Source organism: Haematobia irritans, chromosome 4 (genome assembly GCF_050003625.1).
Source record: "Haematobia irritans isolate KBUSLIRL chromosome 4, ASM5000362v1, whole genome shotgun sequence".
NCBI classification, from domain to species: Eukaryota; Metazoa; Arthropoda; class Insecta; order Diptera; family Muscidae; genus Haematobia; species Haematobia irritans.
The window spans coordinates 168,873,811-168,887,190 of NC_134400.1; the positions used below are offsets into that span (position 1 = coordinate 168,873,811).

The 13,380-nt window shown below is 37.4% G+C and overlaps 3 protein-coding genes across 3 annotated transcripts in view; 2 read left to right on the forward strand and 1 right to left on the reverse strand.

The window, feature by feature from the left end:
- The window catches only part of RhoGEF64C (Rho guanine nucleotide exchange factor at 64C), a 516,589-nt gene that overhangs the window by 14,444 nt on the left and 488,765 nt on the right, over positions 1 to 13,380 (forward strand). The gene's annotated exons all lie outside the window — the stretch shown is intronic.
- LOC142235127 (uncharacterized) lies at positions 95 to 6,118 on the forward strand. Its single transcript, XM_075306381.1, has 3 exons — positions 95 to 104; positions 282 to 391; positions 5,249 to 6,118. Exon 3 carries the CDS (start codon positions 5,267 to 5,269, stop codon positions 5,579 to 5,581), a length of 315 nt encoding a protein of 104 aa, XP_075162496.1. The 5' UTR covers positions 95 to 104; positions 282 to 391; positions 5,249 to 5,266; the 3' UTR covers positions 5,582 to 6,118.
- LOC142236770 (uncharacterized) lies at positions 9,232 to 9,772 on the reverse strand. Its single transcript, XM_075308052.1, has one exon. It carries the CDS (start codon positions 9,744 to 9,746, stop codon positions 9,453 to 9,455), a length of 294 nt encoding a protein of 97 aa, XP_075164167.1. The 5' UTR covers positions 9,747 to 9,772; the 3' UTR covers positions 9,232 to 9,452.

The window sequence follows — 13,380 nt, forward strand, 5'->3', positions numbered from 1 at the left end:
TACGAAAATAAGGACATTTTCTAACGTCAAATGTCATCAACCCCCGCCTTTCGGCATCGAAGCTTTTTGTCATTCTTTTTTGAGACTCTCTCGCTTCTACGAAGGTAAATATTGTTTGACGAACAATAATTGATTAAATAAAGCCCAAATATTTTGGTTCAACTTCTAAACCAGTGCCTTTTTATTTCTTTTCTACTTTTATGCCACGCAATCATTGGTCCATTCGAGCCGAATAATTATTGGAAAGTATTAATTCGGTGTTTTTTATTTCTTCTTCGAAGGCAAAGGCTACGCCAATCAACAACAACAACAAACGATCGACGATCACCATCCTCTACGAGGCATTTTCAATTTATTGCACATAAATATAATTATATTATCAACAACCAAGGTATGTACTTTCAGTGATAATTAAAAAGTGAGCATATCCTTCGGTGTGAATATAAATAAAAACAGAAATAAACACTCGCCTACGGTCGCTTTACAACTCGTATTTTATATCGGTTGTACATTAAATCTCTACGAGAAAAAATTAAATTATCCGTCGGTCTTTAATACCCGGTTACATTCTCATTAAAGTGTTGAAAAGTGCGTTTAATTCCACTTTGTTTTCATCCAAATATTCAACGTCAAAGTTGCATTTAATTTTCGCTGTATTTTGTCATTTGTTTGCGTATACATTGTTGTGTTTTTCTTTTGGTTTTTTGATCTTCGATCTGCATAGAAAAAACAAAAACAATTGCATTGGTTGTAAGCATTGGTTTGCCAATAGGCATCAATAGTAAAGTGTTATACAGTTGCCGTTCAACTTGCTATACACACGTACGCACACAGGTGTTACATCCAACATACGTTCGAACTGCATACACGTTGGTTTATTAGCGTGGGTCGCTTACGGCGCGAAATTATAAAAATAATTTTTTGCAGGTTCAATTGAGAAAAGTATTTATTGTTGATTCCTACGGATATCGGTCGTTTACTATTATCGTTCGTGTTACGTGGTAGTGTACCCTACGGTCGGTCGATACAAACAATAAAATAACAGTATTTATTATATATTATATTATCGTAATACTGACATATTTGAGTTTCCACGAAACTTTTTTATTTATATATTATTGTTGTTGTTGGACCTTACTGTTTCGTAGTGTGCATCTTACAGTCCGTGCACCCTACAATCGGTCAAGTTGACATTTTACAATTTATAGTTCACGACTTTTCATTGTCTTGTAATTTTTCCATTTGGCAAGTGATATTCACGATACACTTGCACAAATTTTGTGTATCTACGTACACTGGGAGAAATTTTGGATAATATATACACTGAGAGAAACTCTCTCGTAATATATAAAGTTTTCAATTTTTTCGATAATTCGCCACGCAAAAATTATTCTTTGTATTCTACGATACACTGAAAATATTTTTTGTATTCACGATACACTTGCAAAAATCTTTTGGAACACAGGGTACACTGGGAAAATATTGTAATATTTTCCAAATAAAGATTTTGCATATATTTCGCCACGCGAAAAAGGGTTTCTTGTATTTACGATACACTGGAAGAAACTTTACGTGTTTTCATACACTTGGAGAAATTTTTCGCCAATTTTTACAAAAAGTTAAAATACTTATAATTTACCTTGCAGAGCTAATTTTAGCTGGTATTTCCAATACACTGTGAGGAAATTGGTGTATCGACGATACACTGTAAAAAATTGGTTGTACTCCGTACACTGTGAGAAATTTTCTGATCTCATTTTTTGTGTTGTTGTGGTAATCACGTTACCTTACTCACATTTTTAGTACTTTCGGTACACTGCGAAAAATATTGTGTGTTGACGATACAACTTTCGCATACACTGAGAGGAATAACTGCGTTTTCATTTGTTCGACGACAAATCGAAGTAGCTTTTTGGATCGATTTATACTCTTTCCGATAGTTTTGGACATCACGTGTCAATTTTTTCGCCCTTTAATTTTGACAGTACTTGGTCATAATGACTACTACACCACTGACTGCTTTCACAAGAGCAACTGACGCAGTAGTCCGATTTGAAACGAAGTTTCACAGTTTGCGAGACGATGATTTAACCGCCTATAGACTAGAATGTCATGGTTCCGAGGCTAAGTCTTTGTGGGAAAAAGTTAAGAGCTTATTCGACGAATGTCTTGACTTTGTGTCCACACAGAGCAACGCAACCGAGGCAGTCGCCGCTGCTGACAGCAAATATGACGTGGCTTATAATTGTTATCTGAATGTCATGGAGTCGATTCAACGTAAATTGGAGGAACTACGTGCACCATCTAAGCATTCTGCTAAATCGTCTCGGTTGGAGGACCAAACATTACTTTTGAATGTTTCTCATAGGTCCGATGACTCACACAGTTCTTCCGTTAGCTCTAGGGGAGACAATAGTTCCTCCCACAGTCTCAATCTGCCGCCTTGTGATATAGATGTTTTTGACGGCGATTTTCTCAATTGGCCGACATTTAGAGATTTCTTCACAGCGGTATACATTAACAATAGCCGACTTAGCGATATTGAAAAATTGTGTCATTTACTCAAGAAAACCAGTGGTGAAGCTCGCGATGTGGTTTCGAAGTTTCCGCTCACGCATAGAAGCTTCGCTCTTGCGTGGAAGGCGCTAAAGGGTACTTATGATAATACCCGCCTCTTGGTGAACCACCAACTCAAATTATTATTTGATTTGCCAGTCTTGGAGTCTGAGACCAGTTCAGGACTGAAGAAACTACAACGTGGTATCTCGACATGCATTTCGACAATGTCCATCTACGATGTGGCCACTGACGATTGGGATCCCATCCTCGTCTTTTTATGCCTTCAGAGGTTGCCGAAATGTACTGTTACACTTTGGGAACAGAGTATTAAGGACAAGTCTGCTTTGTCTTCTTGGTCAGATTTGGACTTCTTTCTCACGGAAAGAATCCAGACATTGACATGTCTTCGCGATATCCGCGGCATTGACGCCAGGCCTCCGGCCAACAAAAGAATTCGCTCGCATTTCACGAATGCGAAAACGACTCGTTCCCCATCAAGTACGCCTCCTTCCTCCCAATCCTCTCCTGACAGATTATGCGTTCTCTGTCGACGACATCATCACCTCAGAACGTGTTCTAGGTTTCATAATCTTTCAGTTCGTGAGAGGATGAATATTATTAGGAGCCATCAGTGCTGCATGAATTGTCTGTCCCGCAGACATATTGCAGCTAATTGCCCCAGCGCATATGATTGCGGTAAATGTGGTAGAAGACACCACACTCTTTTGCATAGGGAAACATCGACTGGTCCCGGGACTGCTCCTATCGTTCCCGCACCAGTTTCACGGAATCCCGTACCGGTGCCAGTGGATGCCAATGAACCTTCTACATCGACAGGCATTGTGTCAGGGACGTCCAGTAGACAGGTATTCCATACTTCGCGTACTGGAAATGTATTATTAGGAACTGCAATGGTGAATATCGTTCACCAGGGTATCACGTATCCTGCTAGGGCCTTAATAGATCCCGCTTCGGAATCATCCTTTATTACGGAAGGATTGCGGAACCGACTTGGACTGAGTACGTCTTCGACTTCGGCTACAATTTCTGGTGTGAATCAAAGTGTTTCGATCACGTCGAGAGAACTTTGTTCACTTTGCATTGGTACCCCACTAGATGAGTCGCTCCTACTGGAGACTACAGCGTATGTTCTTCCGAACATTTCCGGCAACCTGCCATCTTTTTCTCTAGATCGTGACATTGTGTCTAGTATGCCAAATCTACGTTTGGCTGACCCCAATTTATTTGTTTGTCGTCCTGTTGATCTGCTTTTGGGCGCGGATCTTTATCCGAAAATTGTGTTGGAGGGTACGCGAACGAATATTTTGGGATCATTACTAGCACAAAACACAGTCTTCGGCTGGGTTGTCACGGGTCCTATCCCTTCCTCGAATATTTCTGTCTACACGACTACTGTGGACCTCTCCAAGGAAAATGGTCTTCACGAGACACTTCTCCGCACTTTGGGAACTAGAAGAGCTTCCCCGACGTCCTCTCTTATCTGATTTAGATAAGTTTTGCGAGGAAAATTATAAAACGACATCCCGACGGTATTCTGAGTGAAGATACTCTTCCTCTTGAAAATTATTTCTTCGGACAAATCGGAAAGCAAGGACGGCCTGGCTGACACAATTTCTTCGAAATTAGGCATCCCTCTTGTGAAAACCATGAATTAAGACGATTCACCACGACTTTGTCCGGGGGTATATACAGTTATACCATATGAGGCCAGTTTAGGTTACGCCTACAAATGAAAATTTGTTATCTGCCTTATCGCCGGTCATCCACCGATAGAAAGACAATTTGACTTCGATTGGTTTTCACTGCCTTGAATGACATTTTTACACGTCGGTCCGACTCAACAATCAGACTTGTTTCTCCTCGTTTTGAGGTGGAGGTTGTATAAATTCGTATACAATTGCGATATCACACAGATGTATACAGACATATATATGTTGACCCGTCCTAGACATTTCTGCATTGAATACAGTTAAGATATTCTCTGCAAAATATTATCCGGAACTTTTAGTTACAGACAGTGACTTGGACAACTTTTGCATTTGGCTGACGACACGGAGAATGGGTTTCCTCTTTATGTACAAGTCCTACGGAAGAGCATGTACGTTGACGACGTATTGACGGGGTACCATAATTTGAATAATGCGTCTGGTTCAAGGGGCAATATACACCATAATTCTGAGCTGTCTTCTCACATAGAGCGCGACGCTATTTTACCACTACTGGTTTTGACAATGAGATTATGTGGAATGCTTTACAGGTCACGCCTTGATGATAACCCACGGTTATATTTACAAAACTGTCTGCTTTTCTACGAAAGCGGTAACTTTACATGCTACTTTTGATTTGTCCACGACATTCTCGACGAGAACTATTACTCCCCACTACGTGGAAATTATGTCGTATTCGCGATGTTCATCCGGGTACTAACGGTCGTCGTTTGTTCAAATGGATTACATCCTTGTCTTTTAGGGAGTTAACATAGGTCTATCTGTCGCGTTATGCTCGCGTCCTCCCTAGTTTTTGTTACGTGAAAAATCTTTGGGTTGATGGCCGCGTTCGAATCGCAATAGATCGGACTACAAGTTGTAAGGCGACCTACGGTTTCTGGTCACCCTGACCATTATGTTAATTTGGTTTTCCGTTCCGAAATCTTTCTATATTTTCATAGATAGAAAACATAGCAAAGATGGCTGCTACCCTTCCAGAGTCTGAGGACGACGTCCCCATGTTGGATGAGGAACGGGAGATTAATTCTAGCATCGCACCCCTTGCCGATGAACATACCATCAGTACGACTACTGATTCTGCCATTCTGGCCGACAATGTTGCAACAGCAACCAATAAAAAACCGTTGACGACGGCTTCTGGGGTTCCTCCAGGAGAATTGTTTGTGGCTTCGCCACCCCATATCACACTTGGGTGTAAGGTAGTCTTCAACTGCCTTCTGACTTTACGAGTCCTCGACACCCGGCTCTTACGAGTCAAATTTATTGAAATTTAAAAATCGATCGGGCTTAACGAGTCCATTTACGATCGCGTGCTTGACGAGCACATTTGTAAATATGAATTTGTGTTTTGGAAAAAAAAAAATGAATGAATTGGACACCATAACAAGAGAAAAAAAAAGAATTGAACTAAAATAAAATGCTCTTTTTTGTAAACTGAAATGTACATCCTGTATACTTTCATTATGTAACATGTAAATATTATTTAACTTATTTTTAAATTTTGCAACATGGCTGGATGTTGCAAGGCGGGCGGCAATGTTTAAGTTCAAATGCCGTTTTTTTAGCTTTGTTCAGTCATATAATCATTTTCAAGTGTAATCCCTCCGTTAGGATTTGTCTATGCCTTTTTCTGCCTTTCGGTACGAAAATAAGGACATTTTCTAACGTCAAATGTCATCAACCCCCGCCTTTCGGCATCGAAGCTTTTTGTCATTCTTTTTTGAGACTCTCTCGCTTCTACGAAGGTAAATATTGTTTGACGAACAATAATTGATTAAATAAAGCCCAAATATTTTGGTTCAACTTCTAAACCAGTGCCTTTTTATTTCTTTTCTACTTTTATGCCACGCATTCACTGGCGAAGAGAACTGCATTTAAGTTTAACTTTTCCAAGATATGACTATGATTCTTGTTTTTGTGGTCTCAAATGCTATTCTCAGTTTCTCATCTATCCAACATTTGTAGGTTTTCTTAGATCTGTTTATGTTTCTCCTCTTCACAATCGTCGCTTTGTTAATCTATGAAAGGCTAGAGGTAAGGAAATTTCCTAGTTGCCTATGGATATTTTGTCTTTGCTGTTATTCCCTATTCAATACTGCTATCTTTATTTGTCGACCCTTCTTCTTTGCATTGTTTTGGTTTAACTCTGGAATAATGGTATTTATGTCAAATTCATGACCTAAGGTTTTGAGTTTTCTTCTATTCATGGGCGAATGTTTATGAATGTTGGTTTCTCTGAAAAGTGAAATATCTCCATAGAGATACACCAAAAAAAAAAATTAAACGGTTTTATAGCAGTGTTGCCAGGTTAGGGGTTTCCCCCCAAATTTAGGGTTTTTTTTTCACGTTTAGGGGGATTTTTAGGGGTTAAATTTATTTGGGGGGATTTTTGGGGGTAAAAAATTATTTCAGACCTTATAAAGTGGAGCAATTCTCAAGCAAATTCGGAACAATTCTAGCATGAGTTATGAGAAAAAAGATGCGGAAAGTCAACAAGAAGATCCTAAATACAAACAAGTATCCAATATCTTTTTTAAACTCTTCTGTTGAAAGGGAATTTTTAATATTTGACAAAATTAAAAACAATCGTATTTTAACTTAGCAGCTGAAAGCTTTTTAAGAGTAAGCCCGCTTTTTAAATTGATATACATATTGTATTATTACATCCATAGAAAAAATAATTTCCTCAGGGATGAAATTTTAAACAAACGAAAATCTCTGTTGTTTTAAAGTATTTTCTTAAATAGCAAATTTTATTTTTTATTTACTTCAAACGAAAAAAATTTTAGCATCAAAAGAAAACTTAGTTTTTCTAAAATTTCGTTTTTCAGGAAAGAAGTCTTCTTTTAGGATATATATTTGTGTTAAATTTAATTTTTAAAGTATATCAACACAGGATTTTTTTCACGTAATTTTGGGACCACTTTTTGTACTTTTATATTCTGAAATTTTTTGGGGGTTTTTGAAAAAAGCTTAGCAATATTGAACAACCTCTCACGAAAATTGAGCTAAATTGTACTCCACATTTTGAGATTTTCACACAGAGTTGTTAAAACCAAGAAAATTTAATGCCCTGGTGTACTTTTTACTGCACTTCACGAAATTACACATAGAACAAAAAAATTAACTAAAAGTAAAGAAGACAAGTATATACGGCCGTAAGTTCGGCCAGGCCAAAGCTTATGTACCCTCCACCATGGATTGTGTAGAAACTCCTTCTACACACTGCTATCCAAAATCGAATTACTTGTGTTGCGGTAAAGCTTGCCGATGGCAAGGTATCTTAAAACCTCCTAACACCGTCTTCTAAATTGTAAGTAAGTCCATACGTGGTATATATTAAATTAAAAAAGACCGATTAAATACGTATAAAATTCAGTTTGACAAAATTTTCTATAGAAATAAAATTTTAACAAAATTTTCTATAGAAATAAAATTTTGACAAAATTTTCTATAGAAATAAAATGTTGACAAAATTTTTATAGAAATAAAATTTTTACAAAATTTTCTATAGAAATAAAATGTTGACAATATTTTCTATAGAAATAAAATTTTGACAAAAGTTTTTATAGAAATAAAATTTTTACAAAATTTTCTAAAGAAATAAAATTTTGGTAGATTATTTTTGGCTCGAGTGGCAACCATGACTATGAACCGATATGGACCAATTTTTGTGTGATTAGGGATCGGCTATATATAACTATAGACCGATATGGACCAATTTTGGTATGGTTGTTAGCGGCCATATACCTACACTACGTTCCAAATTTGAACCGGATCGGATGAATTTTGCTCCTCCAAGAGGCTCCGGAGGTCAAATCTGGAGAACGGTTTATATGGGGGCTATATAAAATTATGGACCGATATGGACCAATTCTGGCATGGAGACCATATACTAACACCATGTTCCAAATTTCAACCGGATCGGATGAAATTTGTTTCTCTTCGAGGCTCCGCAAGCCAAATCTGGGGATCGGTTTATATGGGGGCTTTATATAATTATAAACCGATGTGGACCAATTTTTGCATGGATGTTAGATACCATATACTAACATCACGTACCAAATTTCAGCCAGATCAGATGAAATTGGCTTGTCTTTGAGGATCCGAAAGCCAAATATGAAGATCGGTTTATATGGGGGCTATATATAATTGTGGACCGATGTGGATCAATTTTTGCATGGTTGTTAGAGACTATATACTAACATCACGTACTAAATTTCAGGCAGATCAGATGAAATTTGCTTCTCTTTGTGGCTCCGCAAGCCAAATCGGAGGATCGGTTTATATGGGGGCTATATATAATTATTGACCGATGTGGACCAATTTTTGCATAGTTGTTAGAGACCATATACCAACACCATGTACCAAATTTCAGCCGGATCGGATGAAATTTGCTTCTCTTAGAGTCTCCGTAAGCCAAATTTGGGGGTCCGTTATATGGGGGCTATACGTAAAAGTGGACCGCTATGGCCCATTTGCAATACCATCCGACCTACATCAATAACAACTACTTGTGCCAAGTTTCAAGTCGATAGCTTGTTTTGTTCGGAAGTTAGCGTGATTTCAACAGACGGGCGGACGGACGGACACGCTCAGATCGACTCAGAATTTGACCACGACCCAGAATATATATACTTTATGGGGTCTTAGAGCAATATCTCGATGTATTACAAACGGAATGACAAAGTTAATAACATATACCCCAATTCTATCGTTGAGGGTATAAAAAGAGCAATTGCCACAACTTTTTATCTGTTATACCAACCAATAAATACAATACAAATATTCGCATATTTATTTTAATAAAAAATTATACTAAAAAATGTTAAATTATTATAAATTTAATAATGCAAAATTCAACATTTAAAAAAATAATTTTTAAAACAAATTATTATTTATTTGTCATATTAAACAGTAGATACAATACATATTAAATAAAATATACCAAGCATATATTAAATCATCATAAATTTTATATAGCAAAATCCTGAGATTTCAATTAAATTATTTTTACCCAAAACTCAAATAAAATTCTTTTCATGTTGACATCAATGTAACCTTGACGGTGAATTTATTTGGTGGGGCTGATTATACCATCTTCACTGTTTTCTCAGCTGTTTCTTACTTTCTCCTTTAGCCTTCTTATAGTTCCGTACTCTCCATTGTGGGTGACATATTATACATTCCCAGTTTTTCTAATCTTTGCAAACGTTTTAGCTGATGACACAAAGTCTTTTTGAATTGAATTTCCCTTGAGATTGATTGTAGATCATCTATACTACATTGTTTAAGATTTTTTGCATGTTTCTTGATAAGATTATCCGTCAATGTTAGTTTGGTTTTATTTAAGCGAGTGTAACGTAGTTTAGGTCTTCGCAATTCTTCGCGGTATAAAAACAAGGAATATCCAAATGAAGGTTTATCCAAAGAATTCATATTGAGAAGATCCGATGTTGTCTGGGTGTTCATTGATCTAAGACTGACATAAAATAAATAAATCTCGAATTTTTATATATCCCTCGATAGTTTTTGCTGCGTCCATTGTGCATTTGTATAAATTGTCTACCTGAATTACACAAATTTCCATACGAATTGTATTGTTCTTAATCCTGGTTTGAGTGAAACATTTCCATGTTTATACCTAAGCAACATGCAAACCTTGATATGATGATTGTAAACTTATTTCGGAGTATTTACCCGTTAAGTTAGGTAGAATAGTAATTTGCCAATACTTTTCAAGTCTCTGTCAAGACGAATCGACTTCTTCTACAACAAATAGTAGAAGAAAGTGAAAGCAAAATATGAATAGGTCTGAAATTGCATATACGAAAGGACGGTCATAAATTGTATTTTCTTCAATAGACTAGAAGATGTGAGAAGAATCCTATCCATCCTATAAACTCTCAAGAAAAATCGCCTCTGTAACGTAGAATTTGTTCAAATAAAAAATTGTTTCTACAGTGCAAACTTTTTATATTTCATCCTAAACATATCTTTGTTAAGGCCCCAAGTAGTTAATTCCAGTGTCTAAACATTTGTTTCCTTCACCAAAATGTCTTCAATAACAGGTTGGCTGATAAGTCCCCGGTCTAACAAAGAAAAACACATTTTTTGTCAAAATTCGTTTTTATTATTCAGCATAGTTCGCTTCAAGAGCGATACAAAGATTATACCGACCTTACAATTTTTTGATACCATTTTGGTAGTACTCCTTCGGTTTTGCCTAAAAATAGGCCTCAGTTTCGGCGATCACCTCTTCATTGCAACCAAATTTTTTCCCTGCGAGCATCCTTTTGAGGTCTAAGAACAAGAAAAAGTCGCTGGGGGCCAGATCTGGAGAATACGGTGGTTGGGGAAGCAATTCGAAGCCCAATTCATGAATTTTTGCCATCGTTCTCAATGACTTGAGGCACGGTGCGTTGTCTTGGTGGAACAACACTTTTTTCTTCTACATATGGGGCCGTTTTGCCGCGATTTCGACCTTCAAACGCTCCAATAACGCCATATAATAGTCACTGTTGATGGTTTTTCCCTTCTCAAGATAATCGATAAAAATTATTCCATGCGCATCCCCAAAAACAGAGGCCATTACTTTGCCAGCGGACTTTTGAGTCTTTCCACGCTTCGGAGACGGTTCACCAGTCGCTGTCCACTCAGCCGATTGGACTCAGGAGTGTAGTGATGGAGCCATGTTTCATCCATTGTCACATATCGACGGAAAAACTCGGGTGTATTACGAGTTAACAGCTGCAAACACCGCTCAGAATCATCAACACGTTGTTTTTTTTTTTTTGGTCAAATGTGAGCTCGCGCGGCACCCATTTTGCACAGAGCTTCCGCATATCCAAATATTGATGAATGATATGACCAACACGTTCCTTTGATATCTTTAAGGCCTCTGCTATCTCGATCAACTTCATTTTACGGTCATTCAAAATCATTTTGTGGATTTTTTTGATGTTTTCGTCGGTAACCACCTCTTTCGGGCGTCCAGTGCGTTCAACGTCCTCCGTGCTCATTTCACCACGCTTGAATTTTGCATACCAATCAATTATTGTTGATTTCCCTGGGGCATAGTCCGGAAACTCATTATCAAGCCAAGTTTTTGCTTCCACCGTATTTTTTCCCTTCAGAAAACAGTATTTTATCAGAACACGAAATTCCTTTTCCATTCCATTTTTTTCACAATAACAAAAGTTGCTTCACAAAAGACGCTCTATCTCACAAACTAATTGACTTACAGACGTCAAATTTTGATAAGAATCATTTGAAGGTTGGTACTATATAAAAATAATATGCATTTAATACTAGCGACGCCATCAATGTGTCAGACCGGGGACTTATCAGCCAACCTGTTATAATTGTGTTTGAATACAAATAAAAGCATATGTTTGTAATTTATTTTGAAAACACTCCAAATATTTATTTATGTACCAAATATTTAAGAGTATGGTCACACGAGGGAAATATTTGACCATAATAAGTGTCAAAATGTTTCCAGGACCATTCTTTAAATATCGGGTTCCCGTTTTTGGAAAATACTCCTATTATGATGTCAAATAATCAAATATGAGTTAGAAATATGTTAGCTAGATTGACTGTGAAGATGAACTCTTTTTTCTAATTTTCTCAAATATTTGCGCGTACCGTAAGTCGAGAAGCAGGCATGAACGTATACTAAGCAGCCTACACTTTTATTTGTTATAATTAAACCTACATATACTATACTCTAACGCTCTTTCTCTCTCTCTGACATTTCTAAACATGTATATGCCCTACAGGAAATAGACAAAACCGCAGAACCGGTACAGGACTAGTCCCTGGTTTGTACGGACCAGTCCCAGTTCTGGTCAAAACGTATGTGAGGGACCGGTCACATTAATGGGTTTGTCATTGATGGGGTAAATTAACAATTTAGGACGCATCTTGGACTCATCCCAAAGGACACATCCTGGGACAATTTAGCAGGAGCACCCCATAGACAGGTCCTCAGGAACCAATCTCGGACAAACTCTTAGAAATCTGTTTCAATTTGGACATCCCAATCGAACCCAAAATGAAAAAAAAACAAGTACATACGGCCGTAAGTTCGGCCAGGCCGAATCTTATGTGCCCTCCACCATGGATTGCGTAGAAACTTCTACGAAAGACTGTCATTCACAATCGAATTACTTGGATTGTGGTATCTTAAAACTTCTTAACATCGTTTTCTAAATTGTGAGTTAGTCCATACGTGGTATATATTAGACAAACACAGTTATGTATAGGTAAGTCTACAAATAAATACGAATCGATATGGACTTTTTGCACGGTGCATAGAGAGCCAGAATTGAAATACGGGGGTCGCTTATATGGGGGCTATATAGAATCATGCACCTGATATGGACCAATATTTGTGTGATTGGGGATCGATTTATCTGAGGGCTATATATAACTATAGACCGATATGGACCTAGTTAGGCATGGTTGTTAACGGCCACATACTAGCACAATGTACCAAATTTCAACTCACTCGGATGAAATTTGCTCCTCCAAGAGGCTCCAAAACTAAATCTCGGAATCGGTTTATATGGGGGCTATATATGACTATGGACTGATATGAACAAATTCCTGCATGGTTGTTGGATACCATATACTAACATCACGTACCAAATTTCAACCAATTCGGATGAATTTTGCTCTTCCAAGGGGCTCCGGAGGTCAAATCTGGGGATCGGTTTACACGCAAAAAAATAATTCTTTCCTCCCAAACGAAATTTTAGACAAACAAAGTTCGTTTCTCATTTGCTTTTCGCTGTAAGGAAGTGTATTTGGAAGAAAAGTATATACTTTTTGTGATAAACGTTTATTCTTTTCCAGGATGTAAAAACAATTTCATAACGACTAGCTCAAAAAAAACATTATTTTCTTGCTAATTGCATTGTCCCTCACATCTTTCTCACATCCACGAGGATTTTTAGTTCTTAACACCTTTTCCTGTAATACCAACAATGTAGAAGAAATTATACGATTTTATAAATTTTTAAACTTTTTTTTACCTTTCGCCTGGACGGAGAATCGAACCGCGGAC

Excerpts from the sequence above, each read along its gene's own strand:
- LOC142235127 (XM_075306381.1), top strand. The coding sequence starts at position 5,267 with ATGGCTGCTACCCTTCCAGAGTCTGAGGACGACGTCCCCATGTTGGAT.
- LOC142236770 (XM_075308052.1), bottom strand. The coding sequence starts at position 9,746 with ATGAATTCTTTGGATAAACCTTCATTTGGATATTCCTTGTTTTTATAC.